This window comes from Pholis gunnellus, assembly GCF_910591455.1.
Source record: "Pholis gunnellus genome assembly, chromosome: 18".
Lineage (NCBI taxonomy): Eukaryota > Metazoa > Chordata > Actinopteri > Perciformes > Pholidae > Pholis > Pholis gunnellus.
Genome location: NC_136545.1, coordinates 19,148,212 through 19,170,056, shown reverse-complemented (window position 1 = coordinate 19,170,056; position 21,845 = coordinate 19,148,212). Strand labels below are relative to the sequence as shown.

The window sequence follows — 21,845 nt, the reverse complement described above, 5'->3', positions numbered from 1 at the left end:
CTTCTCCTACATCTTCTTCTTCTTCTTCTCCTACGTCTTCTTCTCCTATGTCGTCTTCTTCTCCTACGTCTTCTTCTTCGTCTTCTACTCCTACATCTTCGTCTTCTTCTTCATCTTCTTCTTCTTCTCCTACGTCTTCTTCTCCTACATCTTCTTCTTCTTCTTCTCCTACGTCTTCTTCTCCTACGTCGTCTTCTTCTCCTACGTCGTCTTCTCCTACGTCGTCTTCTTCTTCTCCTACGTCTTCTTCTCCTACGTCGTCTTCTCCTACGTCGTCTTCTTCTTCTCCTACGTCGTCTTCTTCTCCCACGTCTTCTTCTTCTCCTACGTCTTGTTCTTCTTCTTCTTCTCCTCCGTCGTCTTCTTCTTCTGCTGTTCTCACCTGTTCTTTTCTGTATTGTGTTTCACAATCACACTCTTGTTTTGTCTTGTGTTATAAATCCAGTTTCAGTGGTTTGTCTTCACACAGATTGGGGCGTATTTGCTCCCGGGTCCCTGAGCTCAGAGCGCTCAGAAGCACCAATCTGACTCTTTCAGTCCCGATACCGAAAACTGAGCGTTGGGCATCGACCGATTATCGAGTACCGATCTGATTCTGCAAACACACCTATCACACACTATCTTATTGTTTTTGGGTGCGACTTTTTTCATCGTGTCATCACCATTCAACTAATATGTTGACGATTTATATTTTTTAAGTTTAACATTGTTACAACGTTGTTAACAAGAGCACATGGATCTGTTTGCGTTGCTCTCAAATTGCACCAGATTGATGCATTGAACTTTAAAATCTATGCTACAAAATGTTATTTCTAAATGAAAGATGTTCCAGAAGTCAGTGAGTAATCCTGTTAAATAATCACAATCTCAATATTGGCAAAGAAAAGATGATTTTTGCCATAATCGAGCAGCCCCACTATACAGTAAGAGTATTCTCTCTCTCTCTCTCTCTCTCTCTCTCTCTCTCTCTCTCTCTCTCTCTCTCTCTCTCTCTCTCTCTCTCTCTCTGTGTGCACATCCATGCTCTCCCTCTGTCACTCTATCCTTTGTTGTCCTTAGAGGGAGTCAGGAGGTGATGCTGCTGCGAGGCAGAGCTCAGTACTGTTGGTTCTGGCTGCAGCCCAGCTGCGTGTGTGTGTGTGTGTGTGTGTGTCTCTTACAGTGTTGTATTTCCTCACCACCACACCAAAGGTGGCTGGTGTGTTTGTGGTCGAAACACAGTGTGGGATCAAAAACAAGAGTCTGCAGGCTTTCGTGTCTGTCGGTGTGAAAAACAGCTCTCAGTTGTGAATTATGTGCTGCTCAGTTTTTTTTTTTTTTTATTGATGGAATGACTCTTAACTGGGAGAAGACGATACCATGACGTTAGCATGATGTGGTCTGTTAAGCCCAGGTGTTCTTCATTAACTCTCTCTATCGAGGGTTATGTTGAGGGCTGGAGTGTTTCCCAGCATGCAATGAGCAAAAAAGCTGCCAGCCTATCAGAGGGGGAAACAAGCAGATGGATGAACACACTTACAATTATGGACAGTTCCCAGTCTCCAAATCCCCTGAGCATGTCATGTGACTGTGGGAGGAAATCCACTCATTCTCAGAGAGAAGATGCAAACTGTAACACGGTTATTATTTATTATTTTGTCCTTTTTTAAATGTGTGAATTCATCTTGTGAGTTACTGTGTATTTTGAGGTTTTGCAGTCCTGTATATTCAGGCCCATACGTGTCAGTAGCCCTGGTCGTACTGTAACCTCGGTGTCAGAAGTGTATGTTACAGCTGAAGTCTGGTTCTTTGGATGTGTGCTTCTCTGGAGAATGTCCTGTCTGAGTAGTAAATGTAGTGAGGACCTGCTAACATAGATATCCTGTAATTATCACCGTAGTAGCAGCGCCATCTCACCCGGGCGTCCATTCCTTCCTTCTGCCTCCTCAGGTCCTGCTGGTGTTCGCCAAGGAGGACAGCCAAAGCGATGCCTTCTGGTGGGCCTGCGACCGCGCCGGGTTCAGGTGTAACATCGCACGGACGGCCGAGTCTGCCGTCGAGTGTTTCCTGGACAAGCACCACGAGATTATAGTCGTTGATGGACGCCACTCTCGCTACTTTGAGCCCGAAGCTGTTTGCCGGTGAGCCTCACCTGTGTGTCTGCCGTCGCTGCTTCTGTGTGGTTGTTTCTTATTTTATCTTTGTTGGACATCGTAGTGCGCTCACGTCTGTATGGTAAATATGACGCTACAGTTGGTTAGCTTAGCATAAAGACTGGAAACGGGGGGAAACAGCTAGCCACGTTTTGTCCAAAGGTAACAAAATTCGCCTTCCAGCACCTATAAAGCTCACTAATGCTGACTAACAGTCGTACTCCAATAAATAGTCTCATAAGCATCCGAAAAGCTTGCCATCTGTTAGTTAGAGTTATTTTTTTTTTCTTCAATTGGATAGAGCCAAGCTAGCAGTTTCCCCCAGGCGTCAACCTCCACTTCTAAAAAGTGAAGCTAATGCTTCATGTGTTAAAGCTGCATTCTCTCTAGTGTCCACCAGGGGGCGACTCCTCTGGTTGTATAGAAGTCTATGAGAAAATGACTCTACTTCTCTCTTGATTTATTACCTCAGTAAACATTGTAAACATGAGTTTATGGTCTCAATCTCTAGTTTCAAGTCTTCTTCAATACAGCATGATGTTCATTTAGTAAATGACGGTGGTTGACAGGCTGCTACCGATGTCATTTTCGGTGTTTTCGCCGTCCCCCTTGTGTCCAAAACCAAGATGGCGACGGCCAAAATGTCGAACTCCAGGCTTCAAAACGGCAGTCCACATAACGATGAGTGTAGTCACATTTTGCCAATATTTTTGGAAACATGCAACAAAATTTGATAACTAGGACAATTATTATTCATCGGTTTAGATGGTTGTGATACGTCTCGACAGCACTCAACACAAATAGTGATAATATTAATTTTATTCATATAGCACTTTGTAAAACAAATTTACAAAGTGCTTCAAAAATAATACATGATAGACGTTATTTCACTGAATGATATTTTCTCTTAAAGCACTAATTCAATTTGTGACTTTTCCTTTAAATTAAAACAGCACAAAGTTATTTCTGTGAATTCTCTATTTATTACCAAAGCATCTATCAGTAATACAGATCAAATGGAAATTCTCGTTAAGGAGCCCCAGTGCTCCCGGTGGAGCTTTGTTTAAGCATCACATGGACAGACTTCTCTTCTGTTGCTGTTTGCAACACTCGTGTTTGACGTCAAACAAAAGTGTTTTAAAAAGGCCAAAGGGTTCAGATCATTTCTTATAACAAAGAGCATGAAATCCTTCACTTCAGTCTAAAACAATCAATGCTTAGATTGTGAGGTTTTCACCTAAAACTAGTAAAAAACAAGAAAATCCAGAGTTCAGCCAGTTCTCCATGCAGCTGAACTGTAAACAGCTGCAGTGGAGGGCTTGTTGGCACCACCTGGTGTTCACTGGAGGTACTACGGGCTTCTATCCGGCTGAATCTACACTCTTTGATTCACTGTCGTCTGATAAAGCTGCTGCTCTAACTGTTGCTCAACTCCGTGTTCTGCTCTGAGAAGAAGAAGAAGCGGTGGACGCCGGATCTCACAATTCACAAGTGGCCATTGAAGTAGAGTGGCACTTGAGTGAGTCTGAACTGGTGAGTTTGTTTGTTGACGGTAAAGCTGGACGGCGGCCCAGAGGAGAGCAGAGTTGTGCACATGCAGGAATCTTTCTTTCTTGTCCATTTTGTTTCTGCCGTCTTCCAGAAGCCTCTCTTTGGTTGCAGAATAGCCTCGTTCCTTCCTGGTTCCTGCCAGGTCTTAGTTGAGTTCACACATGCAGTACTGAGTTTGTCCCCCGTTATGGGCATTTATTTGAAGATTTATGCAGGAGGAAGTGTATTTAACCATATATTCTTCTCACATTTGAAAACGTTAAATGTTTCCTCCTCTTCCCTGACTCCCTGAAGGATATGAGGTGACATTAAAATCATAACCAATCTCTGATTATTGCAAATAACTATTAAAAAGCTGGATATTCTTCTTCTGCTTGTTGACTGTTTTTTGTTTCGATCATTTGAACGTTTCCCACTGAACAAAGTGTTGAACGTGTGTCCCGTGGTTGTGTTAATTCTGTGTGAATACCCTCTGTGCACCGTTGCAATGTCTGCAATGATCTTGTATTCACGTTTAAATATCTTTGAGTTTGAGTTTTCGGCTGATTGTAAATCCTCATGTGTTTGACATACAAAGCCCTTCACACCCCTTCATACCTTTCTGAATATTGTATTGCTTCTATTGTTTCTGTTTTTATCATGTTACGTGCCTTTGAGTACCTTTTTAAACTGCTATAAAAATAAATGTATTATTATTTAGCTAAGAGCTACTTCTGCATTTATTCCAGCAGACTTGTAGTTATTGTTGGGAACAGTACAAACCCATCCAGAGCTCTTCTCAGATGCACTAAAAGCCACCAGAGTGATTTATTACGAGTGATTCATTATTTCCGTCAGTGCAGGAACAGATCCATTCGTCTCTCCTGATTACCAGTTTGGCTGCTTCTCGTTTTGTCCGTCCTCATCACCATTTATTTTTCTCTGCCGTCATCTGCTCCCCCTGTTCCTCCTCCTCTCCTCTCCTCCTCCTCCTCGTCCTCCTCCTCCTCTCCTCCTCCATGTCTTGTCTTCTCTCCACTTTCCCCGTACGTCCTGCCAGCGGTTTGGCTTTGTGGCCTGAAGAACCTCTGAAGCTCGTGTTGTGTTTGGTGTTTCTGAGTAAAACACAGAAACGTTCTGTTCCCTCTTTTGAGGCGATGACATCATCACCCCCAAATCATGCCCTCATGTTTGTGATGTACCTGAGTCCGAGCAGCGTGTCATGAGCTCAAAGTGTGCACGAGATGAGCCCTTATTGACTTTTAATCCGCTTTCTGTTTTTTATTCCAGGTTGATCCGTGCAACGAAACCCTCCGAAAACACCGTTATTCTGGCTGTTGTGCCTCAAAAGTGAGTTTGATTTGACCTTTTGAACTTTAACACCTTCTGTGTTGTAGGTGTTTTTGTGCAGTTATGTCTCAAAGCCCCTGAAAATGTTGCTTCAGAGCAACAAAGTTCCTCATAAACGAGTTAATGGAAACTTAAAAACCTCCTCCCTATTTACCGGTTGTCTTGATGTTGTCACATTTCCATGAAACGATATTCTCTCTTCTTCCTGCAGCATGTTGTCGGGTGTGCTTGTTTTCCTTACCTTCTTTCTTTATGACGGGCAGGTGGGCTTTAAAGGGATAAAGAGATGTTTGCCAGGTCATAGATCAAATGAATGATTCATAATTGATTTGTTATTTGATAGTAATATTCACACTTATTCCCTCTCTTTGGTAAGCAAGAATAGTGCAAAAGGAGTAAAATCTCAGGCTTTGAAGTGTGTGTTTGTGGTTGCAGCTGCTAATGAGTCTTTTCTTGTCATTGTGTAGACCGGCTGACCAGGACGAGCCGTCTGTTCTTCCTCTCCTCTGTGCCGGATTCAGCAGAGTACGTCCCACCGCTCGCCTTTCACTTGTGAATGTGTGTTTACAGCAGACTGTAAAATGTGACATCCTGGTTTCCGGGAGCTGATTTTCATTGAGCCTCTATAGAACAGCAGCACGCTGCCGGTTTTTGAAGGAGGCACTTTATCGTCAGCGGTGTTTGATGGTGTGAATGTGACGTATAGGAGGTCGCTACTGAGTAAATCCTGACTCATTCGATGTTTCCACTTCCCCGTCTCTCTTTCTCCTTTCAAACGCCGCTTAACCTTGTTGGGCCTCCAGAGGTTTGTGGAGAACAGCAGTGTGTCGGCCTGCTATAATGAGCTCATACAGATCGAGCACGGAGAGGTGCGCTGCCAGTTCAAACTCAGGTACGGCAGAGGAAATGCAAACACCTTACTCATAGTCATAGTAGTGGTCATATGCATGCATGCACAGACACATTAGAAGGTGGAGGTGTTGCTACTGGAGTTGCTAATCCTGAGATGCATGCGGCTTTATTGATCCGCAGGGCTTGTAACTCCATCTTCACGGCTTTGGAGCACTGTCAAGAGGCTGTGGAGATCACCAGTGAGGACCACATAATACAGGTAAAGCACAGACATGCATATACATGCACAGACATGCACATACATGCACAGACATGCACATACATGCACATACATGCACAGACATGCAGAGTCAGAAGGAGCGAGATCTGTTAGATACCATACTCCATACCTTCCCTCTTCCCCAGCCTGTCAGAGGATGTTCATTGATTTTTAGAAAGTCTTGGGAAAATAGCATTTTGACGGAAATACATACTTTCACCAACATTCATGAACACAAACGGAACAACACTGGTTTGCTCTAGAATAATATGAAAAATTCCCAGACAATAAATGAAGGGACCCTCCCTTTCATAGACCGTATCATCAATAAGAAAACTGTAGAACATTACTAGACTTTTAACGCTGCGTTTTCCTGGTTTGGTCCCAGTACGTGAACCCAGCGTTTGAGCGGATGATGGGATATCACAAGGGGGAGTTGATCGGGAAGGAACTGACCGAACTCCCCAAGAGCGACAAGAACCGAGCCGACCTGCTGGACACCATCAACACCTGTATCAAAAAAGGAAAGGTGAGTCTCGTGCATCCTTCCCATCCGCTCGTCTGTGAAATGACACGACGCCGTATCACCGCCTGACTGCTTTGCTCGTCTCTGAAAGGAATGGCAGGGCATGTACTACGCCAGGAAGAAGTCGGGCGACAGCGTACAGCAGCATGTGAAGATAACACCTGTCGTCGGTCAAGGAGGGTAAGCTAAGATTAGTCGGGCCGAAGTGCTTACAGTGCATTTCCAAGAAGTCTGAACGACTAACGGACTCTTATCTCGCTTCCAACAGGAAGATTCGACATTTCGTGGCCATCAAGAGACCTCACACTGACAACAACAATCAGGTGAGTCATGTGACCATCTAACGTGAGACACAGATGAGCGGCCTTTTCCCTTTCTTTTCATTTTTGGTCATGATGAAATGCTGGAGTTCATGAAAATAATGAGTATCACGATATTATAGAGATTTTAAATGAATATTAACGCAAATGTTAACTCAGACAATACTTTATTTAATTTGCAAAGAAGTTTGAGCTCTCAGTACATGCGCCCTCTCGAAGTAGTAGATTTCTCGACCGTATCTGTATTTATATGACCATTTCTTTAGCGCTACGATGTCACATGAGACTGTGATGATTGCAAATGCAGGTCCCACTATTCTAATTGCATAAAAAAGTAAACTTTCTTTACTCCGATTTTATGCATGTGGTGGTTTGTTCTTTATACTATGACAGTTTTTACTCAAATTAAGTTAATAAAATCACGATATATATCGTGACCCCTCTATCACGATACTAATCGTATCGCCTGATTGTGGCCAAAGCACAACGCTGATGAAACGCTGAACTCAGTGATGATTTCAGTCGTCACTAGCTGTTCAGTTACGCTCTAATAATATCTGGAGGCTCCTGAGAGCAGAAGATGTTCTCACAAGAACTCACGCAAGAGCTTTGACCACAAGAGTGGAAAATAAAGTCTTCATCTTCGACGCATTCAGGTACCTGAGGCAGAAATGTAAATCCTTCTCTTTATGTACTCATCCAGCCTAAACAGTGCCTGCACTTTCACAGTTTAGAAATCTTAAACCCAAACGCTGATTTGCAGGCTTACATGTTAAATCCTTAGTTTAGAAGTTTACCAGCAGCTGCTGCTACAGAATTACATTTACAAAAGCGTTCTACTTTCTAAACCCACTTTTTTACGATGACCGGGTGGAATATTTAAATGTCGGTCCATCAGCAGTCCTAATGCCACAGCACAGCTTGGCCCAATCAAGCCTGCCAGAGAAACCAATGATTGAGTCTCTAACCGGGTTGCAAAACTCTCGCTTGGCAGTTAGTGTTCCATAAATTCTTTCAATGAACTGCAGGGCTGCGAGTGTCCGATTTTAAATACATCCAACGGGGATATGCAGCCTCGCAGGCGTCCAGCTCCGTCGAGCAGCGGCACACCTCTGAAAGCAGGTGTGCCGCCGCCGCTCTCCGGCTGGTTCCCGGGCCAATAGCGTCATACTACGCTAAGCTACGGCTAAGCACCAGGATCCCCCGCTAAGGCCCGCGAGGGCCAGCAGCCAGGCGCCGGGGCTATTTATACCTGCAGGCAAAGCTGCACAGAGACCAGCTTTGGCTTCATCGTGTGGACACAAGGTGAGTCAGCCGCTGGCGTCTGCCTGCCAAAAGCCAAAATGGCATTCGTTCCTGCTTTGGGATTTGGGAATCCTTGGACACGGCAGCGGCTGATCCCATTCTCGTGCAGCGTCAAACTGCACGGTTTCATCAGAGGGTGTCCCCCTTTTTTTTAATGCATTCTCATCACACATAGGATGCAACGTGGGAACAAAAGTTTAGTATTTGATGACATTTTAAACTAAATCTTCCGTGAGTCGCGTACTGCATCGTCACTGAGACACTATTATCCATCAGACGACCTGAGGCCACAGAGGTCCTCTCAGGATAACCCTGATCTGATACCGTATCCCTGCTGAGGACATTTTCCTCTGAGCACTTAAAACCACTTCTTCTATTCCCACCCAGACGTTTGGCCGCGGACCACGGTTTCCATTTCATGGTGTTGTTTGGTTAGCAGTGTTTGTCTAAGCACTCCAGACTTACAGCAGGTTTACGGACACTTTTGTTTGTCTTTCTCTCTCAAAATTAAAGGGGCCGTCATAATCTCAACTATTTACAGCTTCAGTCAACTTAATTCAAAATGTGTTCTCTCTGTTTGTGCTTCACAGCCCAAGAAGCCCATTAAGATGTAGCCAGCAAGAGAATCTGGCAACCTTGTGTGTCATTAGTAGTGTTTATACTGTCCTAATCCTATTTACTCAACATGGGACGCACTGGAGACCTGAGAGCGAGCCACTGTCAAAAGAGAACGTGGAGTGACGTGGAGGGAAAAATGAAATGTGATGGACAAACATATGAGGGAAAACTTTCTCTGTATCAAAGTTATTATTTTTTGATTTCCGTCTATTAAAAATGAACAAATTGTGCACATTCACCCTGACATAAATGTGCACGGTCAGCAAGATGTAACGGTGCAGGTGAGTCACCGGGTGAGGAAAATCTTCTCTAGCCGGATTAAACCGGCTCTACTTATCCACGCCTGCATGACCTCAGCGTGACTAACAGGATGTCCTGTGTACCGGTTCTCACCTGCATGAAAATATATTATTGCAAACATGGAGAAACGTGCACTGAAGTTCACCGTTATGGGAAATGTTTTTAAAGTCCCGTGAACAATTCAAACTATTGTGTGCCTTTTTACACCTGATGGTAATGATTTATTTATTTTAAATGCAAACAGTCTGTTGAGGTGAGACAAAAAGATATCTCACTTATCTCACATTAAGGGTTTAATCAACAGAAGCGATTCTTTGCCAGCGTGTTGCTTTCAAGGAACAGGAAATCAGGCCACTCATGTTCCTCACGGTGACGGCGAACCAGCCGTGACTCTTGGTCGTCGTCCAAAACCTTCGACTTTAACCGGCTGCTGCTCTCTCTGTCTGTCAGGTTCACAAGTTCAACAAGGAGGAGCGATGCAGCGGGGAGCATTCCCAGTCAGGTAACTCACCACCAGACACTGTAGTGTTGACAGTCTCCTCATTGGACAGGTAGATCATTATCTGAAACATTATAGATCGTTATAGGATAGCATGATGTCATCACATGTCTATGGAGCCCCGAAACTGAGCAGAATAAACTGATAAGAACAGTAGAAATATAACGGCACACATCAGCTAATAATATGTTTAAACATAAAGACAAGTCATTCTTTATATTGGTCCTTTAACGTATCTGTTGGTTTAAAAAGGAAACATTGTATTATTCACTTTCCTTTTTGTTTTGTTTTTGTTGGCGCACATTTACTTATTGATTTATATTATTTATTGTTTTCCATGAGACATTAACTCTTCCTCACCACATCCCTGATTGTCCTAATGCACTGGTGTAGTGAGAGGGGCGGATTCATACCTGGATTAGAAGACAAGAGTTGCAACTTCGGGAAACTGATTCAAAAATTCTATTCTATCAAGTAGCAGACTGAATATTTTATCCTCCAGATAATAAGAAAAGTCTTTCAGGATTCTAGAAATACCTTTTTGGAACCGGACAAAATATTTGTTCTGTTTTTTATTTTTCCAGAGCGCTGGGAATCACCTCCATCACTATAAACGCGTCTCTCCACCAGTCTAAACATGCTGTACATTTAATGCCCATTACTTGCCTCTCTCCACTCTACAGAGTGCCATTCTCTACGTCACCGGGACCGGAGGAAAGATTCAATCGACGCCAGATCAATCAGCTCTCGCAGTAGTGACGGTAAGACCGTTCAAAATGGATTCTCCTTTATTTTAGCCTCTGTTTAGATGAATGGAGCTCCAGTTTTTACCACTCTGTAGAAAAGATAGTCAGCTCTGTGTGTGCACTGGTAGTTCCGTTAGCCGTTAGCCGATAGCCAAACACTCACACATGTGGCCCTTAAGAGTGTGGCAATATCAATCTGCAACCATGAGAGGTCCTTGAGCGTGCACACCCAAAAATATAACGCAGTTTGGTGAAGCAGTGTGAGAGATTAGCCGTGGACAGACACAGAGATGCGCACACACACATCTCATTATCTCCCGGCTGAGATAATAACAAAGTAGAGAAGTAAGAGCAGGAGCACAGAGGGAGAGGAAGGGGAGATGAGTCAGACTGAAGGGAGACGGCGTGGGCCGATGAGATCAGGAACCTCCCTCCTCGTCTCTGCTGCTGCTTCCAGGTGTCTCAGCTGAGAGCTCTTCCTCTGTCTTCTCGTCCTTCTTCACCTTTTATATTAACATTTGCTCTACGTACTTTCTTCTTTGGCTCTTCCTTTTTGAACATTTTCTATTCATCTTTTGATCTATTTCTGTATTACAGTATTAATTAAGTTCATTATAATAAGCTTAATAGACTATAGGGGCGGGCGATCAATGAGTCACACCATCATGAATCTTTTTTATTTTTTTTATTGCAGCTCCCAGTTTACAGAACCGAAGATATTCCTCCGTCGCCAGGATTCACTCCATGACTATCGAGGCTCCCATCACAAAGGTACGCCGCTCTCGTCATTCAGTCGTCCTGCACAACTAAAAATAAAACATCGGAAAACTTATTTTGATGAATTATTTTAATGTTCTTAGTTAATTTGGCAATAAATAAAACAATAAACTAACATTCTGCATGTTTTTTCTCTATTAAAGTCAAATTAAAGACGCCTCTTTCATGGAATAGAGATGTAAAAATAAAAAACCTAAACATTCTTTCTGACTTTTTGGTGCTCAAAAGTGTTTTTTGGGGATGGATCCTCTTTTTGCATCATCCCCAGTGATTGGTGAGGTTTTGTCAATATCTGCAACTGTTATTGTGCTTAAATCTGGTTGTTTCATCATTATTAGCAGCGAAAACATCTTGAAAATCTTCAAAATGCCTGAAAAAGCATATTGATGTAATATAAAACAAACAGCTGACCAGAAGACGACGCCAGAGCTAAAGAAACACCAACGTGTTCAGGGGGCACGTTCTGCCTTTAGCGCTTTTATTAAAATGCACAAATGTTTCTTCCCGTGTCGGAGTCACTCAGCAGAGCTCATTCCTCCACCAGCCGTCATCAGGTTGCTCATGTTGGATTTTCACCAACAATGAAGTTATTTAGTGGCGCTGAACCAAACAGCACGCAGGTGTTCGCCTCTCATGGCTGCTGATGGGCCGCCGCCATCTGGTGTGTGAACTCACTTTCTTGCAGAGTAGCCAGACTTTATGGAAATCCATCACCAATAAGAAGATGCAGTACATGGTTCTGTGGAGATGGTTACTTTCAGAACATTTTCTAATTATTTGTGAACACTTTAGGAAAAGTCAACCGTTCTAATTGACTCCTAGTCTGTAATCAGTGTTTGGGAATTTAAAGTTAAAGCGATAACAAAAGAGTATTCAACTTCATTTAATGCGCGATGAATTTCTTAAGAATAGAATCAAAATGATTTGCAGTAAAACAACAAACGTCCCATTGTTTCTGCATTCATAGCAGGAAGCTGGGTTTCTTAGGACTGTTGTGATTTCTTGTGATTTATAAATGTCCCCACTGTTACTGCAACATCGGGGCATTTCCTACTGTGTGTGTCACGTTTAAATAAGAAGGTTCAGGATTGTTTCTCCCTGACTGTGCTGGATCAGGGTTTGATCATTTCCCGTATAAATGAACATCATTATGCCCCCCCGTCCCACTGCAGGTCCTGTGATGCTCTTGTGTGTTGGAGCAGCATCTTTTTTTTAGCCTCAGACAACATTTTCTCCAGCGTCACATGAACATCTCCGTGAACACATGCCCAAAGAAAGGAGCTCTCTGTTTTACAGCACGTCTGTCAGAGGGCTCCATGTGCCTGTATGTCGGGTCTGTTCAGCAGCAGAAATTACAGATTTTAAATTGTTTTAAATGTTTCCTCTTTCCCAGGTAATAAACATCATCAACGCGGCGCAGGAGAGCAGTCCGGTGACGGTGGCCGAGGCCCTGGATCGAGTGTTGGAGATCCTGAGAACCACGGAGCTCTACTCGCCTCAGCTCGCCGCCAAAGAAGACGACCCCCACACCAACGACCTGGTCGGGGGGCTCATGAGTGTAAGAGGCGGTGTAGATTACTTAGTTTAGGCTTTTGAGTTCATTCATAAGTATACATGCCTGAAACTCTTTATAAGGAGAAGTTCAGAGTACTTTTTTAATCACATTGTAAAAATGTTCTGACCTCATGCGTCTGAAATTGAACATTCTTGTTGGAGTAAGACGTTCTTGGCTTCCAAAATCGAATCTGTGTTTTTTCGGAGTGCCAACAGAGTCTTTGTTTATTTATTATTTTCTGAATTTTGTTGAATAAGACCAACTATGAAGTGAGTAACTGCACACAGATGTTAGTCTCCATCCGTCAACTGCAGAAACAAATACCAGATTAAAACTTAATCTACTCTTTTTGTCTACAAATAAAAATGTATCTACTTTTGTATATTGTCCAAAACCGGATATATCTTCGTCCTTTGAACCACAGACTCCATTAAAAACATCAATGAGGTTTACTGTTCCTTCACCACGATGAACACACTGTAGTTCATTCTGACTCCATCCCACATATAAATACTCACTAGAGCACCAAGTAAGTATGGAAGCCCATTCCCGCCAGCAAAAAAAAAGAAGAAATCCACCCAAAACAACAAAAAAAAAGATCATGATGTTTTTTTTATTTTATTTTATTTAACCGGAAAAAAGTAAAAAAAAAAAAAAGATCATGATGTTTTTTAGTTTTTTTTGTTTGTTTTTATTTAACCGGAAAAAAGTTTAAAAAAAAAAAAAGATCATGATGTTTTTTTGTTTTTTTGTTTGTTTTTATTTAACCGGAAAAAAGTAAAAAAAAAAAAATTATCATGATGTTTTTTTGTTTTTTTTAGGGGGGGGGGTGAAAAAAAAATAGAGATTAGAAGTGCGCATGCGCTTCAGTGACGATCTCCTCACAGGTCCCTTCGAGAGTTAAAATATATTATTGTAAAAGCTACTTGTAATGTGTTTAGCTGCAACAGTGGACTGATTAAAAGACTTTATAATGATATAAAAGATTAAAAGACTTTATAATGATATATAACATCTAACATTTACAAAAGTCACCAGTAATAGTTACCTTATGTAGAATTGCATGTTGTTTTCATGGAAAGACTGGCGAAGGGATGAAGGGACCTGTGAGGAGATCGTCACTGAAGCGCATGCGCACTTCTAATCTCTATTTTATTTTTTTTTTTACTTTTTTCCGGTTAAATAAAATAAAATAAAGAAAAAAAAACATCATGAGCATTTTTATTTTTTTACTTTTTTCCGGTTAAATAAAATTAAAAAAAAATTAAAAACATCATGAGCTTTTTTTTTTTTTTACTTTTTTCCGGTTAAATAAAATTAAAAAAAAATTAAAAACATCATGATCTTTTTTTTATTTTATTTTATTTTATTTAACCGGAAAAAAGTAAAAAAAAAAAAAAAAAGATCATGATGTTTTTTTGTTTTTTTTTGTTTGTTTTTATTTAACCGGAAAAAAGTTTTAAAAAAATAATGATCATGATGTTTTTTTGTTTTTTTTGTTTGTTTTTATTTAACCGGAAAAAAGTAAAAAAAACTAAATAAATGATCATGATGTTTTTTTTAGGGGGGGGGGTGAAAAAAAAAACTATTTTATTTATTTTTTTTACTTTTTTCCGGTTAAATAAAATAAAATAAAGAAAAAAAAACATCATGAGCTTTTTTTTTTTTTACTTTTTTCCGGTTAAATCAAATTTAAAAAAAATTAAAAACATCATGATCTTTTTTTTTTTTTTTTACTTTTTTCCAGTTAAATAAAATAAAATAAAAAAACATCATAATCTTTTTTTTTTTTTTTTGGGTGGATTTCTTTTTTTTTTTTTGCTCCGGGAATGGGCTTCCATAAGTAAGTGTTCATCTGCAGCAGAAAATAGTCCCCAACAGATGTACGATTTCTCCCTGTGTGGGTAACGTTGGATAAAAACGTCAGTGGCCAGTTTATTTAGGAAGTGACTGAGCCTTTAAACAAATACAAATAATAATATAAAGATAAAGATTTATGTTTTCAGAAGAAAGAAATTGGCTTGGAGCTGAGAGACACGAACACATTGTTGTTTTCACAATAAATTCAGAGTCCTGTCTTCCCATTACTTAAGATTTGTGTTCTTCAGATTTATAGAGTAAATGGAGTTAAAGCTTTTAATGAACCAAAGAACAATCAATGTTTTCCTTCAATGAATCAACCCATTTCTTATTTTTGTTTTTCTCTCAGGATGGGCTGCGGAGACTCTCTGGGAATGAATACGTCTTCTGCAAAAGTACGTTTTAAAAGAACCAGTGAATTATCAGAGATATTGATATAATACAATATGATAACAGCAGTGATACAATATAATAACCTCTTAAAGGCCCTGCAAACCCACAGTACGTTCCACTCACTGTGCAACTGATATACTCTCACAATGCGTTAATGGGAACATAGCACTAGTGCGACTAGTGGCCAGTGGCTTTGGCCAGTGGCTAGCTGTTTCCCCCTGCTTCCAGTCTTTATGCTAAGCTAAGATAATCGACTCCCAACTCCAGATTCATGTTTAACGCTCATATATGAGAGTGGCATCGATCTTCTCATCTAACTCTCTGCAAAAACGTCTCGATACATCGGCAGCGCTCTGATACTGACCTACAGGCTCACTCTCTACAAGAGAACCAAGAGTTTTAATGTTCATGAGTTAAGAAAAGAGAACAGACGTTTTAGCCTGCGGCCGCCATTATCACGGGATTATGTAACGTGATCTGCCGCCTTGAGAGAATCTAATGAATAAATATTATTCATTTAGTGGTTACTGTCGTGATGAATGTTCTTGAAGAGTGTGGATCCTTCCATCGGAGTTCATTGCGTAACCCCATCATAATGATTACAGTCACAAGAGCACTTAACTGAGAGAAGAATCTAAATCAAGAGTCTGCTTTTGGAGAAATGATCTTCTCTTTCGTTAAAGTGGAAACGGTATGCTTATCTCAGAGCGGCAGCGACTTCTGCTCTCATACGACTCTTTAAACAATCTCATCACGCGCCATCGCTCTACAAAGTGAGACGCTCAGCCAGCACATGTATAGAGATATTACAGATGTTCGAGAGCCAAGATTGGCAAAGCCATTCGTTATTCACTCGTCAGATCCCACACGGCTCCCTCTCGGTTTGCCCCTTTTATGGTCAAATCACCTTAAACTGTGTGTGTGTGTGTGTGTGTTCACGTGTCTGTCTATCTGCTAGATATGAGCCAGAGCCAGCTGGCCATCCCAGTCACTCTGAATGACGTCCCTCCGCCCATCGCCGAGATGCTGAACGATGAGGAGTGCTGGGAGTTCAACATCCTGGAGCTGGAGGCGGCTACGCACAAGAGGTACGACGACGGTGGACGAATGATTAGGTTCAGAGAGGGCGGTATATTGCTTGTTTGTATATCATTTTATTGAGTTAATCACTCCAGCGGTTACTTAATTTATTGTTACATAACACTTCTTTAACATCCTCAAAACTAGCAGGTGATGTCGCCCTACCTTCAACCTCGTCACATGATTCCTCGAAATATTTCACATCCGATTTTCTGAGAGATTTGAGTTAGTGTGTGCTCGATATATGATTCCATCGAAAGACAATAAATCCCATATTTAATTATCGTCTCGCCCTACTGTCTTGAGAAGATCGATACCATTCTCATGTCGTTAGGGTAAATAAGAAGCTTCAGCCACCTAGCTTAGCTTAGCATAAATACTTCTTATCAAACTCTTTGGCAAGAAATCAAATTCCAAAACCGGATATATCTTCGTCCTTTGAACCACAGACTCCATTAAAAACATCAATGAGGTTTTACTGTTCCTTCACCACGATGAAAACACTGTAGTTCATTCTGACTCCATCCCACATATAAATACTCACTAGAGCACCAAGTAAGTATGGAAGCCCATTCTCGCAAGCAAAAAAAAAAAAAGAAATCCACCCAAAAAAAAAAAAAAAAAGATCATGATGTTTTTTTTATTTTATTTTATTTTATTTAACCGGAAAAAAGTAAAAAAAAAAAAAAAAGATCATGATGTTTTTTTTGTTTGTTTTTATTTTATTTAACCAGAAAAAGGAAAAAAAATAAAAAATCATGATGTTTTTTTTGTTTGTTTTTATTTTATTTAACCGGAAAAAAGTAAAAAAAAAAAAAAAGATCATGATGTTTTTTTTGTTTGTTTTTATTGAACCGGAAAAAAGTTAAAAAAAAAAAAAGAAATCCACCCAAAAAAAATGAGGTTTTACTGTTTTAAATGAGGTTTTACTGTTCCTTCACCACGATGAACACACTGTAGTTCATTCTGACTCCATCCCACATATAAATACTCACTAGAGCACCAAGTAAGTATGGAAGCCCATTCCTGACAGCAAAAAAAAAAAAATAAATCCACCCAAAAAAAAAAAAAAAAGATCATGATGTTTTTTTTATTTTATTTTATTTTATTTAACCGGAAAAAAGTAAAAAAAAAAAAAAAGATCATGATGTTTTTTTTGTTTGTTTTTATTTAACCGGAAAAAAGTTTAAAAAAAAAAAAAAAAAATCCACCCAAAAAAAAAAAAAAAAGATCATGATGTTTCTTTTATTTTATTTTATTTTATTTAACCGGAAAAAAGTAAAAAAAAAAAAAAGATCATGATGTTTTTTTTGTTTGTTTTTATTTAACCATAAATACTTCTTATCAAACTCTTTGGCAAGAAATCAAATTCCACCCACAGAAAGTCCACATTTTTCTAAACCAGAGCACAACTCACTGGATGATAATTAATGATGCAATTGATTCAGGCAGAGGATGAAGACATTCAACAGTTATAAATGTGCTAAAACGTGTGAGAATGCAGAAAGAAGGGACAACAAAGAGTAGGACACAGAAGTAGTGGGTGAAGTCTTTTGTCCGGATCCTCTGCAGACCGCTGACCTACCTCGGGCTGAAGATCTTCACGAGTTTCGGCGTGTGCGAGTTCCTGAAGTGCTCGGACGCCACGCTGCGCTCCTGGCTGCAGCTCATCGAGGCCAGCTACCACTCCTCCAACTCCTACCACAACTCCACGCACGCCGCAGACGTGCTGCACGCCACTGCCTACTTCCTCCGCAAAGAGAGAGTCAAGGTACCACCCGCAGCACCTTACAGCTTCATTTATGACCATTAACGGTGTCTGTGCAGTGCAGTCTAGTAGTGACATCCCTCTGTGTCTCTGCTGTTTCATTCAGACCAGTCTGGACCAGCTGGACGAGGTGGCCGCTCTGATAGCGGCCACGGTGCACGACGTGGACCACCCGGGCAGGACCAACTCCTTCCTGTGTAACGCCGGGAGCGAACTGGCGATCCTCTACAACGACACGGCCGTGCTGGAGAGCCACCACGCGGCCCTCGCCTTCCAGCTCACCGTCCGCGACAGCAAGAGCAACATCTTCAAGAACACGGACAGGTCGGTATAGCGGATGCTTTGTGTGACATTATCGTCCTCGTATTCGTGTGAGACGGATCCAGATCTTTACTCCTATCCTCTCCGCCCCTTCACCGCTGACAGGAATCAGTTTCGAACACTGCGACAGGCAATCATAGACATGGTGCTGGCGACAGAGATGACGAGACACTTTGAGCACGTCAGCAAGTTCGTCAACAGCATCAACAAGCCAATGGCCGCCATAGAGGAGACCAGCACGAGTGTAAGTGTGCTTAGTTTGTTACAGCTTTAAGATTCAGCACGTCAGGTCGGTCGTTCGCTATATCAAAGAAAGTCGTGTCGAATAAAATTCATAAAATTGTCACGTATAGTGCAGATGCGTGATGTGTTTTGCGTCTCTCCTGCAGAGCGTGAACAGCGACTGTGAGGGTCAGGCCAACATCAGGAACTCTCCGGAGAACCGTCTGCTGATAAAGAGGATGTTGATCAAGTGTGCAGATGTGGCAAACCCCTGCAGACCGCTGGAGCTCTGCATCGAGTGGGCTGGACGCATCTCTGAGGAGTACTTTGCACAGGTGTGTGGGAGAGAACAGCACGAACGCAGCTCAGTTTAATAGAAGAATGCATTTAAAAAGCTGAGAACATGAGGTGCATCAATAAAGGGAGGCAAAGCATTCTGGGGTTTAATTTCATCATCTAACTTTGCATGGTCTCATTTATGGCCTCTCACGTTCCTGGCGTGTGCGAGTGCTTGATTGTGATCTCTTATGTGTTCGCCCCTGCAGACGGATGAGGAGAAGGCACAAGGGCTGCCGGTGGTGATGCCGGTGTTTGACAGGAACACCTGCAGCGTTCCCAAATCTCAGATCTCCTTCATAGACTATTTCATCACTGACATGTTTGACGCCTGGGATGGTAAGAACTATGTTTTCTTCCGTGCGCGTGAAGGCTCGCACTGTATTTCTGTTCCTTTTTCCACTTCAGTTCCTAAAGCAGAGCCCTGTATATATTTACTCTGGAGTCTGATTGTGTGGCCACAAGCCATAGTTTGAGTCACACACTTCACAAGCTTAAATGTTTAAAGGACTGAAGTATGTAAAATAATTGGCTTGGTGTCGCTTCCTCACCTGCCTTTCACTCTGGTTGTTTGTCTGGTCTTAAGTCCACCGGATTAACATTGTTTGGTGTGCTAAAACTTGACTTTGATAATTGTCTCGAGCTGTTTTTTGCTCTAGTTAGTGAATTTTTCGTAGCTCCTCCACAGTTAAGTTGCGAGGTCGAGCATGAACGTTCATTCTGGAAACTTTGAAAACTTTGGTTAGAAAAATAAATCTGAAGTTGAAAATTCGACTTGCAAGCTGTTTTGGGAGCTTTCGGCCGCATCAAGATGCAGCTGAAGTAAAAGCTCGTAAATAGACCTCTTTGTTTGTTTTGTTTTTAGACTCCCAGTGTCCTCTAATTGGCTTTCCATTTCAGTTGTGACTTTAGCAGAAACAGATCCAGCCTGGTACGGTTCTGATTTGTTCAGCTGTTCAAAAGAAAATCAGTGAAACAAATCGACTACCAGGATGAAACAGAACCTCACACACTGAGCTCCTCACCCCTGCCCTCCTCTACTTCCCCCGACGATTTCTTAATTTCTCTCGGCAGATTGCAGGGATAGCAAATCACAGGAAAAGGGAGCGCACGGTGCTTATCTGCTCCCCATTCCCACTGAATTTCCCTTTTAGTTTAGTCTCCCCAAGAGGGAACTTGTTTACTGTCAACGCCGCTCTGATGTCACGGAAAGATTCCAAATGCCAGCGGGACGGAGAGAGAAACAGCGAGGGGGGGGGGGGTTGGGAAAAAATAGTAGAGGGGATGGGGGTTCACGATCACTCGGTTAATGGAGAGGAAGAGCAGTCGCTTTCAATTCACCGGGGTCACCGCCGGGGTCACGGTTAGTTCCAGAGAGGCATTGTGGGTCATCAACGAGCCGGAAACAAGGACGTAAACAACACGGGGAGAGACTCAGAGAGACCGTTTCACCCAATGAGTCCTTTAATGTGGGAGAAAACATTGCAGAGTGTACATAACATTAACCACTGTACCCCACACACACACACACACACACACACACACACACACATACATCTTCCTAACAGCTCATGTGGAATGAAAACAGGAAGTGTCTGGTAGCAGGTGTGGCGTGTCAGCTCGTGTTTATGTCTGAAGCTTTGAAGGAGAGTTGCACATGTTTTTGTGTTCTAATATGTGCGCTGAGAGAGTTCATTGGTGGCTGTAATTGTTCCTGCGGTTCATGCCGGCCCTGAAGAGACCTCCCTCATGACGTGATGTAAGAGATGCTGGTCACAAACGCTGTGCAAAGAAAGTTCAGCAGAGATTAATATGAGGCTTCAGAAGTCTGTTAGTCAAATCAAGAGGGCGTTTTCCAGAGTTACAATGATTTTGGTACAAAAGTCTAGAGCTGAAACGATCAGTCGATAGAAGAAAATGAAACAGGAACTATTAATAATACTTTTGCAAACACAGTTGCAGCTTCTCAGTTTGATAATCTAAATAATTTGGGTCAAATTGGATCATTTTTCCCCCTTTTTTTACATTTCAGAAACATAAACTTTATCGATTAAATGGGCAATTACAAATGTAATCAAAGATAAACTAATCTAAGTATTTAGACATTAATTCTAAAGAAGTCAAACTCTACTTTAGCCGAACTATAAACACATGTTTGCAAAGAACAGGGGCTGCATGAAGAGGAGGAATGATTACAGCACATGTGGTCGTGTGATTATGAAATCTGTGCCCATGTTTGCTTTTTCTTCAACCCGACCTGAACTTCTCTGTGCCCCCCCCCCTCAGCCTTCGCCAGCCTGCCTGGTCTCATGGAACACCTGTCGGAGAACTACAAGTACTGGAAGGGCTTGGACGAGATGAAGTGCAAGAGCCTGCGTCCTCCACATCCTTCCTGACCGCCTCCTCCTCCTCCTCCTCCTCCTCCTCCTCCTCCTCCTCCTCCTCCTCCTCCTCCTCCTCCTCCTTCTCATCGCCTCCATCACTCTGAGCAGGGTGGGACAGTGAATGCAGCCCTGCGGTGGAACAATTAGTCTCTTCAGCTGTGATTTGACCCCCCTCCTCCCCCCGACACGTTCACGGGCCCCCAGGCTGGGCGATCAGACTTCACTGACTTGACGAAACACTGAGACGCCGTTCCTTAATCTCAAATCACAGCCTCTTCTCTTGCGTGGTTCTCGGCGGAGGTGGTGTTCTGCCATCGGAGAACAGGTTGTCGTTTGAGGGGCCCCCGTGGACTCCGTGGCCCTGCTGAGAACTCCTGACAGCACCTCCATGAAGCTGTGAGGACCTCGCCGATCACCTGACAATCTGTACCACACAGTGTAACACACCACAAACCTGCACTTTAGCTAATCAAGACATTTCCAGCATCCTCTTTTCACAGTTTTTAATCTTCGTCAAAAACAAATCTTTTCACTTTTAGTCTTTCTGTTGCTGTAACAAAAAACAACAACTGGTGAATGAGATGGTGACCAAAGCTTGTTGCTTTTTAAAATTGCCAACTTGTGAAGTTGCTCAGCTGGAATAACTCAGTGTTATGAGCTGTGATAGAGAGACTGTGGTCCAATCAGACAGAGAGAACCAGCCGTGCACACA

General features: G+C 42.1%; 1 protein-coding gene across 1 annotated transcript in view; it reads left to right on the top strand.

The window, feature by feature from the left end:
- Positions 1 to 21,145, top strand: part of pde8b (phosphodiesterase 8B) — a gene marked incomplete at both ends in the record, with an annotated part of 34,911 nt that extends 13,766 nt beyond the window's left edge. Inside the window, 20 exons of the mRNA XM_079179677.1 lie at positions 1,930 to 2,120; positions 4,953 to 5,012; positions 5,480 to 5,537; positions 5,816 to 5,904; positions 6,045 to 6,123; positions 6,512 to 6,652; positions 6,741 to 6,829; positions 6,918 to 6,972; positions 9,643 to 9,694; positions 10,375 to 10,452; positions 11,132 to 11,208; positions 12,608 to 12,772; positions 14,979 to 15,024; positions 15,981 to 16,110; positions 17,675 to 17,873; positions 17,977 to 18,194; positions 18,297 to 18,435; positions 18,581 to 18,748; positions 18,959 to 19,088; positions 21,036 to 21,145. Of these exons, the coding sequence (XP_079035803.1) occupies positions 1,930 to 2,120; positions 4,953 to 5,012; positions 5,480 to 5,537; positions 5,816 to 5,904; positions 6,045 to 6,123; positions 6,512 to 6,652; positions 6,741 to 6,829; positions 6,918 to 6,972; positions 9,643 to 9,694; positions 10,375 to 10,452; positions 11,132 to 11,208; positions 12,608 to 12,772; positions 14,979 to 15,024; positions 15,981 to 16,110; positions 17,675 to 17,873; positions 17,977 to 18,194; positions 18,297 to 18,435; positions 18,581 to 18,748; positions 18,959 to 19,088; positions 21,036 to 21,145 (2,274 nt within the window). The remainder of the gene's footprint in view (positions 1 to 1,929; positions 2,121 to 4,952; positions 5,013 to 5,479; positions 5,538 to 5,815; positions 5,905 to 6,044; positions 6,124 to 6,511; positions 6,653 to 6,740; positions 6,830 to 6,917; positions 6,973 to 9,642; positions 9,695 to 10,374; positions 10,453 to 11,131; positions 11,209 to 12,607; positions 12,773 to 14,978; positions 15,025 to 15,980; positions 16,111 to 17,674; positions 17,874 to 17,976; positions 18,195 to 18,296; positions 18,436 to 18,580; positions 18,749 to 18,958; positions 19,089 to 21,035) is intronic.
- Positions 21,146 to 21,845: the final 700 nt, after the last annotated feature.